The 19,037-nt window shown below is 44.2% G+C and overlaps 1 protein-coding gene across 1 annotated transcript; it reads right to left on the bottom strand.

Moving 5' to 3' along the window:
• Positions 1-10,530: 10,530 nt before the first annotated feature.
• LOC132818492 (leucine-rich repeat-containing protein 52-like) lies at positions 10,531-14,747 on the bottom strand. The gene is made up of 2 exons (XM_060829551.1): positions 14,161-14,747; positions 10,531-10,705 (listed from the first exon to the last, which is right to left on the bottom strand). The coding sequence occupies exons 1-2, from the start codon at positions 14,745-14,747 to the stop codon at positions 10,531-10,533; spliced, it is 762 nt and encodes a 253-aa protein (XP_060685534.1).
• Between the last annotated feature and the right edge of the window lie 4,290 nt (positions 14,748-19,037).

The raw sequence follows: 19,037 nt of genomic DNA, 5'->3' as shown, positions 1-19,037 counted from the left end.
CTAGTGGATGTAATCTATTTGGATTTCCAGAAAGTCTTTGACAAGGTGTTAAATAAGATAACAGCCTATGGTGTTAGAGGCTAGGTACTGGCATGGATAGATGATTGGTTGACTGTCGGGAGGCACAGAATGGGGATAAAGCGATATTTTTCAGGAAGACAACTGGGTGATTAGTGGAGTTCTACAAGGATCTGTGTTGGGACCACAACTATTCACATTATACATTTACAATCTGAACAAAGGAATAAAGGACATTGTTGCTAAGTTTGCAGATGACACAAAGGCAGGTGAAGGATCGGGTGGTGTTGAGGAAGCAGGGAGGCTGCAGAATCTCTTTGTTAGCATGGATAGAGGTATAGACTACTTTCTAAATGGGGAAAGGCTTCAGATATCTGAAGCACAAATGGATTTAGGAGTCCAAGTTCACGATTCTTTTTAGGTTAACGTGCAAGTTCAGTTGGCAGTTAAGAAGGCGATTGCAATGTTAGCATGAATTTCAAGAGTGCTAGAATAGAACATCAGAGCTAAGGCTGTATAAGCCCCTGGTCAGACTACATTGAAATATTGTGAGCAGGTTTGGGCCCCATATCTAAGGAAGAATGAGTGAGCAAGGAGAATATTCACAGGAGGTTTACAAGAATGATGATGGGCTTGAGGAGGGATTGAGGACTGGGTCTGGATTCGATGGAGTTTAGAAGGATGGGGTGGGTTGGAGTCTGATTGAAACTTACAGAAAACTATGACACCTGGATGGACTGGGTATGGTGAAGATGCTTTCACTAGTAGGAGAGACTAGTGCACAGCTTCGGAGTGAAGTGCACAGCTTCAGAGTGAAGAGACAGCTCTTTAGAACTGAGATGTGGAGAAATTTCTTCAGACAGAAAGTGGTTAATCTGTGGAACTCTTTGCTGCAGAAGGGTGTGGAAGCCAAATCATTGAGTATGCTTAAGACAGAGATAGATAGGTTCTTGATTAGTGAGGAGATAAAGGGGGTTATGGGTTGAAGGCAGGAGAATGGGTTGGGAAATATATCAGTCATGATCGAATGGTGAACACCTGATGGATCGAATGGCTTATTTCTGCTCCTGTATCTTATAATCTTATTGTCTAACAACTCATGCCAGCTCCTTTGTTACTCTACCCGAGTTCTTTTGACATTGTCACAGTGGATGTTGTTTACTGCACTCAAGCATTCACCTTTTCAGACCCATTTACAATATCCACCACCTTTTCAATCCTACTCCATTTTTGTTTAATTTTCTCTCTTAAAAGTCTCTTTGCTCTTGAATGCAAGACAAATATGTGTGTCTGTACATGTCCTACTGAAAGGAACTGCATGCATATTACCATGGACTTTCTCATGTTCAAATATCCACAGAATTAGAGTTTCTGCGGCCGACCAGATCACAAAGCTACAATACCAGCAACTTGAGAGCCATGAAGTTTAAAGCATGTAATTTCAGACTGGGCCACGAGGTGACGCTTTACTATCATGTACCACACAGGTTACTCAAAACAGTTGTGTGCCCCTTTTCTGGACTCAGCAACTACAGTTTCCAACGTTCTAAATGAGGGTTACAGGAAATGAAAATATATTCATATTTCACAATAACATCACTATCTATTACACTGTATTCTAATGTTCTCATTAAAGATTTATACATAAAAGCCTCATCATCCTCCATTAAGTTGAACTTGATATTTGCAGTTGGAGCTGAGATTCTAGTTACTAAATGCAGTCTGAGCATGTACACAGACCCCAGTGTTCAAGAATCTTCGAGGAATCCTTAGATTCTGGAAAAATTCCGGAGGAAATCATGCCTGACAGATTTATTAGAATTCTTTAAGCAGGATTTATTACACTTCTTTGAGAATGCAATATATCTGACTTTCCAAATGATCTTTGATTAGGTACTACTGTACGTTAGGCTCTTTAATAAGATACACACCCGTGATGTTGAGGAATATTCGCATGCACAGAGGATTGCCTTACTATTTGGATACAGACAGTTGGGATATGCAGGCATTTCCAGTATGACAACTTGTAACCAGTGAAGTGCCACGGGATCACTGCTGGGGTCACAATTATTTACAATATGTATTAATGTCTTAGATGAGGAAAATGAGTGTACTATTGCCAAGTTTACAAATGACGCAAAAATAGATGGAAAAGTAAGTAATGAAGATGACAAGAGGAATCCACACTTAGGAGTTATGCACTTTGGAAGGAGAAATAGAGGTGTTGGGTATTATTTAAATGGAGGTAGACCACTGCACAGTGGAATTTGGGTGTCAAATCAAGGAAAGCTAGCATTCAAGTTCAGCACACAATATTGAAGACAAATGGAGTGGAGGCCTTGAACTCCACGAAAATGAAGTATAATTACAGAGAAGCTTTGTCAGAATCATATGGACAAGTTGAACCAAAGGGTCTGTTTCTGTGCTGTACAACTGTATGGCCTTAAGACTCTGCAAAGCACCAGTTACGCCACACCTATGAATACTATGGACAGTTTTAATTCTCTTATCTGAGGAAAGATATACTGGCATTGGAAGCAGTTCAGAGAAGGTTCACTCATTTGATCCCAGGTATGGAATCTAATGAGGAGAGATTTCTTTCAAGAAAGAGTTGGATAGAGCTCTTAAGGATAGTGGAATCAAGGCTTATGGGGATAAGTTGAAAATGTGTTGCTGGTTAAAGCACAGCAGGTAAGGCAGCATCCAAGGAATAGGAAATTCGACGTTTCGGGCATAAGCCTTTCATCAGGAATGAGGAGAGTGTGCCAAGCAGGCTAAGATAAAAGTTATGGAGGAGGGACTTGGGGAGGGGCGATGGAGATGTGATAGGTGGAAGGAGGTCAAGGTGAGGGTGATAGGCCGGAGTGGGGTGGGGGCGGAGAGGTCAGGAAGAAGATTGCGGGTTAGGAGGGCGGTGCTGAGTTGAGGGAACCGACTGAGACAAGGTGGGGGGAGGGGAAATGAGGAAACTGGAGAAATCTGAATTCATCCCTTGTGGTTGGAGGGTTCCCAGGCGGAAGATGAGGCGCTCCTCCTCCAGCCGTCGTGTTGTTATGTTCTGCCGGTGGAGGAGTCCAAGGACCTGCATGTCCTCGGTGGAGTGGGAGGTAGAGTTAAAGTGTTGAGCCATGGGGTGGTTGGGTTGGTTGGTCCGGGCGTCCCTGAGGTGTTCTCTGAAGCGTTCCGCAAGTAAGCGGCCCGTCTCCCCAATATAGAGGAGGCCACATCGGGTGCAGCGGATGCAATAGATGATGTGTGTGGAGGTACAGGTGAACTTGTGGCGGATATGGAAGGTTCCCTTGGGGCCTTGGAGGGCAGTGAGGGAGGAGGTCTGGGCGCAAGTTTTACATTTCCTGCGGTTGCAGGGGAAGGTGCCGGGAGTGGAGGTTGGGTTGGTGGGGGGTGTGGACCTGACGAGGGAGTCACGAAGGGAGTGGTCTTTGCGGAACGCTGATAGGGGAGGGGAGGGAAATATATCCCTGGTGGTGGGGTCCGTTTGGAGGTGGCGGAAATGACGGCAGATGATACGTTGTATACGGAGGTTGGTGGGGTGGTAGGTGAGAACTAGTGGGGTTCTGTCTTGGTGGTGGTTGGAGGAGCGGGGCTCAAGGGCGGAGGAATGGGAAGTGGAGGAGATGCGGTGGAGGGCATCGTCGATCACGTTTGGGGAGAATCTGCGGTCCTTGAAGAAGGAGGCCATCTGGGCTGTGCGGTGTTGGAACTGGTCCTCCTGGGAGCAGATACGGCGGAGACGAAGGAATTGGGAATATGAGATGGAGTTTTTACAGGGGGCAGGGTGGGAGGAGGTGTAGTCCAGATAGCTGTGGGAGTCAGTCGGTTTATAGTAGATGTCTGTGTTGAGTCGGTCGCCTGAGATAGAAATGGAAAGGTCTAGGAAGGGGAGGGAGGAGTCTGAGACAGTCCAGGTGAATTTGAGGTCGGGATGGAAGGTGTTAGTAAAGTTGATGAACTGTTCAACCTCCTCGTGGGAGCACGAGGCAGCGCCGATACAGTCATCGATGTAGCGGAGGAAAAGGTGGGTGGTGGTGCCAGTGTAGTTGCGGAAGATGGACTGTTCCACATATCCTACGAAGAGACAGGCATAGCTGGGGCCCATGCGGGTGCCCATGGCAACTCCTTTAAGGCAGGAACAGGACACTGATTGAGGATGATCAGCTATGATCATAATGAATGGTGGTGCTGGCTCGAAGACCGGAATGGCCTACTCCTGCACCTATTGTCTATTAAATAGGTTGGGCCTACACTCCTGGAGTTTAGCAGAATGAGAGGTGAACTTATCGAAAATTAAATCATTCTTAGGGAGCTTGAAAAGGTAAATACTGTCACAGAACAGACCAAAACCCTCAAAATATATCAAGGAGATAGTCTAACTTTTATCTATTTAAAGGCAAGTGTAAGGCATGATTTGATTTGATTGGTCAAACTACTAGGATTTAAGCAAAATACAGGTTACTCTTACATCACAGTTAAAATACAAACAAAAAATGGCACAACTTTAACTCAATCAAAATACTTAAAAAATATGTAACTACTACTCATCAATTGTTCCAATATAGCAGCATTCCATATACACACCCTTGGCAAAGGCAAATTCAGCAAAACAGATTTACTTCACTTGCTATCTCATCCAATCCAGAAGGAGCATTGACACCAAGTGAATCTCGCAGCCGAGACAGAACTCAAGTTTTTTGCAGCAGCAGAGAGAGAGAGCTGTGTCAAGCAGCTTCAACTCCAAAACTTCAACTTCAACAACTGAAAGCAAAAACTAAAACCCTGGGTATGTGTGAGCCTGATTCCATTCACTCATGCTTCTTTTGTCTAATTTTTTTAAAGTCCCAAAACTATTTATTCTGCTTTCCATGGAGCAGACATCTTGGCACTCCTGATGAAGGGCTTATGCCCGAAACGTCGAATTTCCTATTCCTTGGATGCTGCCTGACCTACTGTGCTTTAACCAGCAACACATTTTCAACTCAGTATATACCACCTACTTTTACAAAAAACAGGACAGAACAAATCCCTCTTAAAGGCACATGGAATCATAGAATTACAGAGTCATAAATGGAAGCAGATCCTCTGATCCAACCAGTCCATGCTGAATATAATCCCAAACTAAACCTGTCCCACCTGCCTGCTCCTAGCCCATTTGGTCAAGCCCAGCATCAGAGAGCCGTACAGTAAATGAAATCAGTGGGAACAATGGGGGGAATCTCCTCTGTTTCGAGTCGTGCCCAGCACAAAGAAAGATAGTTGCTGGAGGTCAGTCATCCCAGCTCCAGGATGTCGCTGCATGGATTTCTCAGGATAGAATCCCTAGGCTGCTTCATCAATGGTCTTCCATGCATTATAGGGTCAGAAGTGGGGATGTTTGACCATGATTGCACAATGTTCAATTTGATTTATCAGCTATTGCCACTGGATTTGCCTCACTGATCAGGACCAAAACGATACCTAGCATTGAGCTGATGAGTGGCAGTATCACATCATCCCTTACCTCCTTCCCATTCAGCTGATGCAACCCACCTGTACAGAATCCTCTTGATTTGCCAAGCTCTCACTGCCTGACATTGACATTGAATAAAGCCCAGCACTTAAAATTAGCAACAAGAATGGGGGAGGGGGTTGGATTGGGGAACAGCATGGACACTTCCCCATCATTCAAAGTAGGAGTTCGTTTCTTCAACATATTTATAGTTCTAATTACACAGCCCCTCTGAGTCAAGTGAAGAGTTTGGGAGTGGAAATAGGATGGATTGACCCAAATGGTGTATTGTGCACAAAGCCACTGGGGCTGGGTGTCCTTCCTGGAAGAGTAGTAGCTGGCTGAATTCCTGTTGCTGGGGACAGACAGTTAGATCCATAATCCTCTCCAGGAACCCTCCATGAATGGTCAAGATGATTTCTAGTGGATTTTCAGAGCACACGCTATGCTGAACAGCATTGCAAATATCAAGAGAGGGAGCAATGGGCTCTTCAAACAGGCCAAGTTCTTTCTCACTGAGTTCCAAAATGCAAGAGCTTTATTCTTCTCACAAGCTGGGCAATGTAACCTCACCTCAGACTGAAAGACTCCACCTGAGCTCCCAGCTCCTTGCAGGTGAAACATTTTGCCGTTGTATCTGATACCTTTTTCTTTGACTAAGTGCCCTTTGTTTAAATGTTTAAGATAACTATATGTGTCCACATAACCTTTTTTTTTAACAAAATTAATATTTGCATGGCTTTGTAACACTTTTAAAATTGTACCTCTCATCCCAAAGTTGTTAACTGCTGAAAACTATTTGTTTCTACCTGTCTTTAATCCGTTTGTTATTTTGAACATTTCCTACCAGATAGACTCATAATCTGTGCTCTGCTGATGAAAAGAATACCAATTGAGATAGTAGTTGTTTCTTCTTTTTTTTAACCTTCTGACAGCAGGCAGCATGAGGTGGATCTGAATTGTAGCCACTCTAATGGCATAATGTCCCTCCTGTCATGTGGAGTCTGATGCTGCAAACAATTCTCAACATGAAATATTGACTTGGAAAGGAGACACTCTCAGGGTCACGTTTTCCCCTCAGCTCTCCCCAGTAAACTGACCCTGCAACTTATGGAAACGAACAGACACATGAAGTCCTTCAGCTTATCGAGTCTGTACTGTCAACAGCAACGGCTTGTTCCCTACCTAACACCTGAAAGCAGAAGTCAGGAAAATATGCTGAAGAGGGCCATAAGATAACGGGAAGGGAAGGGAAAAGAGAATTAAAAAAGTGAGGCTTGAGAGAGAGAGAGAAAGAGAGAGAGATAGAGAGACTCAGCAATACAAAGACAAAAGAAAGAAGATAGATGGTGAGATGTTTTCTCTGACCATAATGCTTCAAGGCATCTCACAATGATTATCCTCTGCCGCTGTCCTTTAGAATTGTTAGAAGCTTTATAAAAAATGCTCCAACTTTTTCCATTACAGCAGCAGACATTAAACATCCCAGAGGCTTGCATTTGCTTCCATGTGTATTGTGTTTGTTCAGGTAAATGGTGCCAGTTATAGAATATGGAACATCTGTCCACTTTGACACGTGTGTTAGCATGATACATAGCCCAAGCCAGGTATGACACAGGGAGAAAATGAGGATCGCAGATGCTGGAGATGAGAGTTGAGAGTGTGGTGCTGGAAAAGCAAAGCAGGTCAGGCAGCATCTGAGGAGCAGGAGAATCGGCATTTCGGGCATCAGGAATGATGAAGGGCTAATGTCCGAAACATCGATTCTCCTGCTCCTCAGATGCTGCCTGACCTACTGTGCTTTTCCAGCACCACACTCTTGACTAAGTATGACACAACCCACATGTAGCTAAGGCTCTCTACCCAGTCCAAATAATTTGGAATAATCCCAACTATTAGAAGGCAATTTCTAATCACGCTTTTATTTTTATCTTTCCCTTACCAGACACTTTCATACTAAAGTCACAGAGATGTACAACACAGAAAGAGGCCCTTCGATCCAATTCGTCCATGATGACCAGATATCCTAAACTACTCTGATTCAAAAGGTGTTCATGCGTATTCAAACCATGGTTAGCTCCATATTGCCATTCTGCATTCTCTGGAAATTCCATTGGTTGCCCATGGACATGGACTGGATTCAAGGCCAGAATTTTTGGGATGGCCCCATTAATGGCCAGCGACCATAATTCTATTCGTTTTAAAATAGTGATGGAAAAGGATAGACTAGATCTAAAAGTTGAAGTTGTAAATTGGAGAAAGGCCAATTTTGATGATATTAGGCAAGAACTTTCGAAAGCTGATTGGAGGCAGATGTTCGCAGGTAAAGGGATGGCTGGAAAATGGGAAGCCTTCAGAAATGAGATAACAAGACTCCAGAGAAAGTATATTCCTGTCAGGATGAAAGGGAAGGCTGGTAGGTATAGGGAATGCTGGATGACTAAAGAAACTGAAGGTTTGGTTAAGAAAAAGAAAGAAGCATATGTCAGGTACAGACAGGATAGATCGAGTCAATCCTTAGAAGAGTACAAAGGAAGTAGGAGTGTCCTTAAGAGGGAAATCAGGAGGGCAAAATGGGGACATGAGATAGCATTGGCAAACAGAATTAAGGAGAATCCAAAGGGTTTTTACAAATACATTAAGGACAAAAGGGTAACTAGGGAGAGAATAGGGCCCCTCAAAGATCAGCAAGGCGGCCTTTGTGTGGAGCCACAGAAAATGGGGGAGATCCTAAATGAATATTTTGCATCAGTATTTACTGTGGAAAAGGATATGGCAGATATTGACTGTAGGGAAATAGATGGTGACATCTTGCAAAATGTCCAGATTACAGAGGAGGAAGTGCTGGATGCCTTGAAACGGTTAAAGGTGGATAAATCCCCAGGACCTGATCAGGTGTACCCAAGAACTCTGTGGGAAGCTAGAGAAGTGATTGCTGGACCTATTGCTGAGATGTTTGTATCATCGATAGTCACAGGTGAGATGCCGGAAGACTGGAGGTTGGCAAACGTGATGCTACAGTTTAAGGAGGGCGGTAAAGACAAGCCAGGGAACTATAGACCAGTGAGCCTGACCTCAGTGGTGGGCAAGTTGTTGGAGAGAATCCTGAGGGACAGGATGTACATGTATTTGGAAATGCAAGGACTAACTTGGAATAGTCAACATGGCTTTGTGCGTGGGAAATCATGTCTCACAAACTTGATTGAGTTTTTTGAAGAAGTAACAAAGAAGATTGACGAGGGCAGGGCAGTAGATGTGATCTATATGGACTTCAGTAAGGTGTTCGACAAGGTTCCCCATGGGAGACTGATTAGCAAGGTTAGATCTCATGGAATACAGGGAGAACTAGCCATTTGGATACAGAACTGGCTCAAATGTAGAAGACAGAGGGTGGTTGTGGAGGGTTGTTTTTCAGACTGGAGGCCTATGACCAGCAGAGTGTCACAAGGATCGGTGCTGGGTCCTCTACGTTTTGTCATTTACATAAATGCTTTGGATGCAAGCATAAGGGGTATAGTTAGTACGTTTGCAGATGACACCAAAATTAGAGGTGTAGTGGACAGCAAATAGAGTTACCTCAGATTACAACAGGATCTGGACCAGATGGGCCAATGGGCTGAGAAGTGGCAGATGGAATTTAATTCAGATAAATGCGAGGTGCTGCATTTTGTGAAAGCAAATCTTAGCAGGACTTATAACTTAATGGTAAGGTCCTAGGGAGGGTTGCTGAACAAAGAGACTTTGGAGTGCAGGTTCATAGCTCATTGAAGGTGGAGTCACAGGTAGATAGGATAATGAAGAAGGTGTTTGGTATGCTTTCTTTTAGTGGTCAAAGTATTGAGTACAGGAGTTGGGAGGTCATGTTGCAGCTGTACAGGACATTGGTTAGGCCACTGTTGAAATATTGCATGCAATTCTGGTCTCCTTCCCATCGGAAAGATGTTGTGAAACTTGAAAGGGTTCAGAAAAGATTTACAAGGATGTATCCAGGGCTGGAGGATCTGAGCTACAGGGAGAGGCTGAACAGGCTGGGGCTGTTTTCCCTGGAGCGTCGGAGGCTGAGAGGTGATCTTTTAGAGGTTTACAAAATTCTGAGGGGTATGGATAGGATAAATAGACAAAGTCTTTTCCCTGGAGTTGGGGAGTCCTGAACTAGAGGTTTAGGGTGAGAGGGGAAAGATATGAAAGACACCTAAGGGGCAACTCTTTCACACAGAGGGTGGTATGTGTGTGGAATGAGTTGTCAGAGAATGTGGTGGAGGCTGGTACAGTTACAACATTTAAGAGGCATTTGGATGGGTAAATGAATAGGAAGGGTTTGGAGGGATATGGGCCGGGTGCTGGCAGGTGTGGCTAGATTGGGTTGGGATATCTGGTCGGCATGGATGGTTGGACCAAATGTCTGTTTCCACACTGTATATCTCGATGATTCTATTAAGCACCAATCCATCTGGACTCCATTTTTAACATCCTACTGAAAGTCAAACATAGACAAATTTAAAACACTAAAACATACTCAGAAGAAACTATACTGAACCACATCACATGTTGAGAATAGACTCCAAAATTATTTTTAATTCTTTCAATGCTTAAAATTTTCTCCTTATTCTTCATGTCATTCACAATGTAACAGTAAAATTTCTGAGATTTTTAGCTGTAATTCTTTGCATTCATCCAGCATTTTAGAAATAAAATAATATTTCAGAATAAGCAGTTTGGATTGCAAACACACTGTGAATCAGAAACCTTCTTTAATCCATCTGTATACTATTCAGAAGCAAATAAATAAATAGAAATGTATCTGTATGAAGTATGAGATTCTGAATGCTGCAAAAATTGAGTTCAGAAATGATTAATTGCAATCCAGTCAAGAAGGTTAATTGTAATATAACAGTGCTGATGGCTTTCATATTAAGGCAGTACTTCAATTAGCATCTTCTGTGCCAGTTTATTAAATACCCATTCAATATGGATCACTGTTTCATAGCAGCAAACATTCAGGTATAAAGTCATCCACTGTGTTTTGTTCCTGCATGAACACCTATATTTGTATTAGCTTTGGCAATGTGTTCCTGAGTCATCACATTAGGCCGCTTTGAGTATTTAAATGAGATGGCCCGACGAAGTTTACGATAACGCTTGAGCTCTTTCCTTTTGAATCTGTTGAAGTGAGCCATCAGTAAACTGCAAGTGAAATTGAGAACAATGCTTGCAGAAAATAATCCTGGGCCAATAAGACAAAAATAAAGGACTTCTCTTGATTTGAGTTGCCTTTTTCTACTGCAAAGTGAGTAAAGTTTATCTGCAGCTTCCATGACAAGGACGCCTTGCAAAGACTCTGGAAATGTGCATGTGACATTAGCGGCATCTGGTGAGGTGAAGAAAAAGAGCAATCAATAGCAGTTTAAACTAATCAAATGTGCAAACCTGGGTAGTTTTGGCAAATCTGAATCCCTATTGTATCATGCAGGATATCCAATTTCTATACTTATATTTGCTTGGCACGTCAGAAAGTTAAAGGAGGTTGGAGATGTCACAAATCCCAATGCCATCCAATCAGGCAATCTATCAGGTGAAAATAAGCCTGAATCTATCTATGACAACTTCCCCGCGGGAGCCTGTGCCCCACAACCTGAGCCGCCTCCGGAATTTTAATTTTGTCCCTTTTTAAGGACATAAAAAGGCGGGTCCTATATCGACTGCTGCTGCACACCGTCCACCTCTTCTCCCTCATCCACCGCCCGGACACGCCTTGAAGTGCCCATTTGCCACCGGGCAGTGAGGATCCCCAGTGGAGGGCTCTCTATGCGGGAGTCCTCCCCCTTTCTCTCAGGGATCTGGGGTGGCGGGTGCTGCATGCAGCAGTCCCCTGCAACCGCAGATTGCGGTGGTTCATGGGCTCCCAGCCCAACTGCTTGTTCTGTAGCTGTGGAGTCCGTGGACCATGTGTATATTGGGTGTGGGCGTTTGCACTCCCTTTTTGATTTTTCTTAAAAACCTCCTCCTCTGCGTTTGGTTGCACTTCAGTCCCACGCTCCTGATCTTCAGGCACCCGGTACGGAGGAGGGAGGGCAGGTCTGAAGACCTCCTCGTGGGTCTGCTCCTGGGCCTGACCAAACTGCCCATAAACAGGTCCAGGCAGCGGGCCATGGAGGGGGTCGTTAGGGCCGACTGCCTGCCCCTCTTCCGCGGTTACGTTAGAGCCCGGGTGTCCTTGGAAAAGGAGCACACAGTGTCCACCAACACTCTGGAGTTGTTCAGGGAGAGGTGGGTGCCACAGGGAGTGGAGTGCATTATTTCCCCCTCCAACTCTATTTTGATTTAATTCCTGCCCTCCCCTTCACTGTTTGATCACACAGCATTGCCCTTTGTGAAGAGCACTGCTTGTCACTGGCCACTCTGGTGTTTTCCTATCTTCCTGGTGGTGGAAAATGAATAAAGATTCATACACCTTATGTCTCTCACTGTGCCTTACATCTGCACACACACAACATGGGTGCTTGGGAAAAAATAAGCACTACTGCAGTGTGGGGGTAAGAAAAAAAAAATAAGAAGAAGAAAAAAAAAACTACTTCCAAGGGTGTTCCATTCAGAGAACCCCCCACCCTAGCAACAGTGTGAATCTACTTGCCCGGTGGCTCAGTGGTTAGCACTGCTGCCTCACAGCACCAGGGTCCCAGGTTTGATTCCAGCCTCGGGCGACGGTCTGTGTGGAGCTTACACATTCTCCCTGTGTCTGCGTGGGTTTCCTCCGGGTGCTCCGGTTTCCTCCCACAGTCCAAAGATGTGCATGTCAGGTGAACTGGCCATGCTAAATTGCCCGTAGCATTAGGTGCAATTGTCAGAGGGAAATGGGTCTGGGTGGGTTACTCTTCAGAGGGTCGGTGTGGACTGGTTGGGCTGAAGGGCCTGTTTCCATACTGGAAGAAATCTAATCTACTTACTGCAAATGGACTGCAGCTACAGTCACCACCACCTTCTTAAGAACCACTAGGGATGGGCAATAAATGCTGGTCCAGCCAGCAATGCACACATTCCATGAATGAAGCAACTAAATTAGTATTCATTCTTGTTGAAAATTACACTTGATCAATATGTAATATTTTGTACTATTAAATTCATTTTTCCCATGCCCTCACAACCTACTGCAATTTAATTAGAACAATGTTAAAAATTAAAACACATTCTGATCCAAGTACTGAACATGTTAAATGATTGAGAGATTTATTGACTTCAACCCAATTTTACTACTTTTCCATTTATAGTCTTTCAAATTCTTGGGTTTCTAATCTAGTACTATAATTATTATACTGATCAACAATTCACTGTCAGGCAAGGACAGTGAAGGACTCATAGTACATTTGTTGAACTTCTGTCTGAATGGTAAGCACTTACACTAGGTTATATTGATCTGAATTGAATGTTTGGAGGGTTTTTTCAATGCATTTGGAATAAGATCAAACTCTGCTTTTCCTGACCAACTGGATGCATTTGAAGTCGTGTAGCATCTAAATCTTCCTTTAAACTGCCTGCACGCCAGATATATCTACACATGGAAACTGGGGATTTTATACAATAAGAGAGGATTCAGATCTGCAGATCTAACAGGGTGTGATTTGATACATTGGAATTTTGTCTCTGGATCCAGTAGTACTTGGAGTTGATTTTAACATGCAAATGTTAATGCCTCTAGTTGATCATATCTTCTGTGATTTTTTTTAGTCAAGCAGTGTACAGCACTTAGATTAGATTATTTACATGTAGAAACAGGCCCTTCGGCCCAACAAGTCCACACCGACCCTCCGAAGAGCAACCCAAACCCATTCCCCCCCCCCCCCCCCCCCACTTCACCTAACACCATAGTGGGACATTTTTGGACTGTTGGAGTAAACTCACGCAGGCACGGGGAGAATGTGCAGACTCCACGCAGACACTTGTCTGAGAGGGGAATTGAACCCGGGTCTCCGGCGCTGTGAGACAGCAGTGCTAACCACCGAGCCCCCGTCCCGCCCGTTCACAACGTACTTCATTCACAACTGTCCAGAACACAGTCATCCTCAAATGGTCCCGATGTTAGTTCAGATACAAAATTAGACTGAAATCCAGGGTAGGAGTTTGCTTATGCACTGGGTAAAGTGGAGGGTAACTTTGAAGTCCGATGAGGCTGGAGTGCAAGTGAAATGAATCTATGCAGTGTTCAAGCAATTCCCAATGTCCCATTGCCCCTTCTCAGTATCAACAGCATTGGCACTGGATTGAGGAATCTCAGAGTGGGACTTTACACATGGAGAAAAGACCAACTCTATTTCATTTGCTTCAGTTTGAAATGATTCCACTTTTGGGTTGTGGGTCTGCAATTGTATGTCACAGCTGGGCACCCAAGAGTAGAAAGTGTTGTGAGGAGCCAATTTGAATTTTATTGCACTCTTCCTAATTTTCAAGTTGTTTTGTGTGTGTGTGTGTGATGTCTCTCTTGAATAGATTTTAATGGGGGGCAGATTTCCAGTGCCATTGACATTTCAATGAAATCTGCAGCTGATTGAGACTGGAATAGACTCTTAGCTGACAATAACAGACAATAAATTGGAACTCTACCTGGAATGAGCTTTCTGTTTTTTCTCATCCAGCTGCTTAAGTACTGAGTGCTGCAGTTACAGGTCCAAGGATTCCCAGACAGGCGCACAGAGCGCAAGTGGGGAAGTGCTTCTAACATGCTGGCATCAATGAAAGTCAGCCCATTGCCGCTGATGTCAAGCTCTTGCAGTTTCTGGTTTGTGGAGAACGCACGGTTGTCAATGAAGTCTAGCTCCTTGTTGCGGCTGGCCTTCAGCACCACCATACCGGTCAGGGACCTGAAGGTGAGGTGGGTGATCCTCCGCAGTTGGTTGCGGCTGAGATCCAAGTAGACCAGGATCTTCAGGTTGAGCAGGGAGCTGTGCGAGATCTCAGTGAGGGAGTTGTTGCTGAAGTCCAGGTACAGCAGGCCGCCCAGGTAGTTGAGGGCGAGCGGGGGCAGGATGGAGATGTTGTTGTCTGACAGGATGAGCTGCTGGGTGCTGAGCGGGATCCCAGCGGGGAGCTGCCGGAGGTGACTCCCTGTGCAGTTGGTCAGGAACTGGGTGCAGCTGCATTCCGAGGAGCAGCCAGCCACCCCAGCCGCCCTGACCAGCAAACAAACACTCAGCAGCTTTAAGCAGAAAGGCCGCACGGTGAACCACTCATCCATCCTCCAGCGAGGTGTGGGGAGTAAGCCCTCTCAGGCGAATATTTTCCACCCCCTACCAATTCCTGAGGTGTCCCTGGTTACAGCTCCACGCCGTCCTGCCGAGCTGCTGAGTCTATACTCCATCCGGTGTTGCCCTGGTGAATGAAGAGTGTGTGTGAAAGTTTTCAAGAGTTTGTGTTTTGAGTGCATACAGATCAGACCCTCCAGAAATTCACTTCCTGTCGCTCAGACCTAGCCCACCTTAAACTGAGCAGTGGGGCGAATGTGTGACAGATTGTCATTTGTCAGAGCGCCATTCGGGATATACTTTGATTTCCCACGCTATTTTTAGCATCTCGATGATTTATTAACGCGCACGCCTTGAATTCCTGTCGGCGCTATGCTAATACATGAAGAAATATTTTTAGAAATAACATGGTGGGGTGGTGGGTTGAATGATTAGCGATTGCACATCGCCCCTGCCCCTTTTCATTTTAGCGTGGCCAGTACCGAAGATAAGGGCCGATGGGTCTGAAGCCCCCGCCCCCAGGCGAGTTCTAAGGAGCCACTTTTGCTCTGAATATTCGTTGCATTGTTTGCCGTTTCAGGTGCTGAAGGTGAAATTCCACCCCGGTGAAAACCAAACCAAAGATGAAGAACTTATGAAATATTAAGAAGTGGGTTATACAGTTTAAACGCGCCTGATGACATTGGAGCCGGTTGCAGGGTGGAAAGTGACAGGCAGATTTTCAGAAGTTTACACCGTGTGTGAGATTGGGACTTGTAAGGCATTGAGGGGAATGTTGAGGTGGAGGCTTCTTTGCCAAGGTCTCGAAAGGCGTGTTGAGTATTCCCGCTGAGTTTGGGGGCAGCACACTTTAGGAACATTGGAAAAGTTTTCACGAGGATGCAGGGAACTTCACTACGATGGATAGGCTTGGAGACATTTCAGAGGGCGGTGTTCAACAACCCCAGCCTTTCCAGTCTATTTTAGGGTTTCCTTATCCTGGCAACATCCTCATAAATCTCTGCACTCTTTCCAGTGCAATGCAATGACATCTTTCTCTTCTAAGGTTACCAGAGCTCAATTTTAAACCGGGGTCCAAATACTGTTGTGTACATTTCCATCCCTAACACCACAATCTATGCCTCAGCTAATAATGAAAAACAAAACTTTGCCTTCTGAACCAAGCTGCTACATTAAAAGACCTTTGCACATCCATTCCAGGGTGTTATAAAGAGAGGCTGGATAGGCTGGGACTTTTTTTCACTGGAGTGCATGAGATTGAGGTGTGACTTTATAGAGATTTACACGATCATGAGGGGTATAGCTTTGGTTCACGGTAAGTGTGTTTTCCCTCAGATGGGAGATTTCAAGGCCATGCAATACATTTTAAGGTGCAAGGAGGGCAATTTAAAAAAGACATGAGCCACAGACTCATAGAGATGTACAGCACGGAAACAGACCCTTCAGTCCAACCCGTCCATGCCGACCAGATATCCCAACCCAATCTAGTCCTACCTGCCAGCACCCGGCCCATGTCCCTCCAAATCCTTCCCATTCATATACCCATCCAAATGCCTCTTAAATGTTGCAATTGTACCATCCTCCACCACTTCCTCTGGCAGCTCATTCCATACACGTATCATCCTCTGCATGAAAAAGTTGCCCCTTAGGTCTCTTTTATATCTATAATACATATGGCTGTAATGCTTACGGCTTATATTTTAAGTTTAATCAAAAGACATATCTCAATGAAACATATAATCAAGAAAGAACCCACTCTATTCACTACTGCAGACTTACTGTAAGGCCATGCTTAAAATATCCACTTATCTATTTCTGTTGTGTGCCCTCTCCCAAATAGGTTCCTCCAAGATCAGTTGTGAATTTCACTGTTTGTTAATTTTCCCAGACACACTCCGATGTCCAGTGATACATGAATTCAACAGTAAAGGCAGTAGCCGTGCAGGTTCACTGCTGTGTCAGTTAACAATGTGGGTTTCTTTTTCTCTCCCTCCTGCACAGACCTCACCATGTGCTTCCTTCGTCTGTTCCTCTCCCTTTTAAAAGTGCTGTTGTTTTGAATTTTATTTCTCCGAAGTGCCAAAACAGTGCAACATCATATTAAACAGTAATTGCTGCTCCTGGAATTTGAGGAAATCACCTCCAACATCTAAAATACCTCAAAAAGGGAGCAACTGCTACAGCCAGAAATTTTTTCCCATCCTCCATCTTGGATTACCAAGAATCCAGAAGAGGCAACATTTTTAAAAGGAGTGTGTTCCGCGTGTGGAATGAACTTCCTGAGGAAGCAGTGGATTGTGAGCACAATTACAACACTTAAAAAATATTTGGATAAGTACATGAAAAGGAAAGGCTTGAAGGGAAATGGGCCAGGAGCAGACAGATGGGACTAGTTTAGTTTGGGATTATGTTTGGCATGAACTGGTTGGACCAAAGAGTCTATTTCTGTGTTGTATGACTCTATGTCACTTTCCCCAACTCCACAGTTCGGTACCTTCCTGTATTTTGTATATTTGCTTATCTTATTGCATGTCCCAAAATGTACTACCCCACACTTTTCTAGATTGAATTCCATTTTCCATGAACTAATTGGACCATTTACAGCTTCCTCCAGTATAAGGCTTTCTTCCTCACTACCAGCTAAATTTGCCCAAATTTGTACCAACTGCAAAACTTTTCTTGAGACCCACATTTGAGTCTACATATAACCTACTAAAAGGAACAAGGTCTACTTCCACACCAGGCAAGAGGTGTGGGAGCCAAATATTTGATATATAAACATAAAAATTGTGAAGCATATCAACTGAATTCAATGTTTCTCCTACACAAAGAGATTGACAATAATGCCTTGCACAAAAACTCTGTTGGGTAATCCGAAGTTGAAGTTTGCAACATGAGTAATAGCCACCTAGCTTTAGATGTGGTAGTCTTGTTGCCTCTGGAAGCTTTCACACCAAACAAAAAAGAGAATTTCTACAACTGATGCCCTCCCCCTCTCCTCAAGAGGTACAGCATCATCAGGAACTGAGGAAGACCATTGATGGAGTTGTTGAGTCATCATTACAGTCTAATAAAATAGATTTAAGCTGGCTGTCCTACTGGAGAAAATTAGTGGCAAGGTAGAGGTGGAACAGATAATGATAGAAGGGAGGAAACCAGGATAGCAGGAGTGCAAAGTCTCTTGAAGTCATGCAAACATATAGCACAGAAACAGACCTTCGTTCCAACCAGCACATGCTGAACCTAATCCCAAAATAAACCAGTTCCACCTGTCTGTTCCTGGCCCATATCCGTCCAAACCTTTCCTATCCATGCACTTATCTAAACATCCTTTAATATTGTAACTGTGACCACATCCGCTACTTTCTCAGGAAGTTCATTCCATGTGCAAACCACCCACTGCATGAAAACTTACCTTGTGTCATTTTTAAATCTCTCTCCTCTCACCTTAAAAATATTCCCCAAGTCTTGAAATCCTCCAATCCTAGGGAAAAGACACCTACTATTAATGCTATCTGTACCCCTAATAATGTTATAAACCTCTAGAAGTTACCTCTCAAGCTCTTACATTCCAGTGAAAGGAGTCCCAGCCTATCCAACCTTTTTTTATATAACTCAGACTCTCCATTCCGGGCAACATCCTGGTAAATCTCTTCTGAAGCCTTTCTAGATTAATAAGGTCATGAAGGTCCTGGCCACAGGAAATGAGATAGATGAGGGGATGCAATAGAGCAGGGAGCAAAATGTCTGCTCCCTAAAGTTGGCTATTTCATTGGTGAAGGCTTGAGTGTGGATGTGCTTCCTGATGGCAAGTAACAGGAACCTCTTCCTAATGTAATAGCATGACATGCACCCTCATTAAAACACAACTTCACCAAAGTAATTTGGAGCTTTGGAACAAGGTACACAGCAAAGCAGAAATATGTGTCTTCAAATTCAACAGGTGAGGCAGTCTTCCTGATAGGCTTGCATTGAGCTGGAGCTGCATTTCTTGTCTGGGAACTTCAATGGCAGAGAGGGGCTGTTCATATATTGAGATTGAATGATGGCTGTGAAAGGAAAAAGGGATATGGCTGACAGAGACAATGAGGGAGATATGTTGTTGCTGGAGGAAAAAGAGATGAAACTGGGCTGCACAGGAAAGGTAATTTCTACAGAGAGCAGGTCAAACATGATTGCAGAGAGATCAAGACTTATTCAGAGAGAGTGAGTAGTGAGATTCTGAGACTCAAGGATAACACAGGATAAGTCAAGGATGATACAGGATGAGTCAATGAAAACAG

This window comes from Hemiscyllium ocellatum, chromosome 9 (assembly GCF_020745735.1).
Source record: "Hemiscyllium ocellatum isolate sHemOce1 chromosome 9, sHemOce1.pat.X.cur, whole genome shotgun sequence".
Classification (NCBI taxonomy): Eukaryota; Metazoa; Chordata; class Chondrichthyes; order Orectolobiformes; family Hemiscylliidae; genus Hemiscyllium; species Hemiscyllium ocellatum.
The sequence above is the reverse complement of the archived record's forward strand: the minus strand, read 5'-3'. Positions and strand labels throughout refer to the sequence as shown.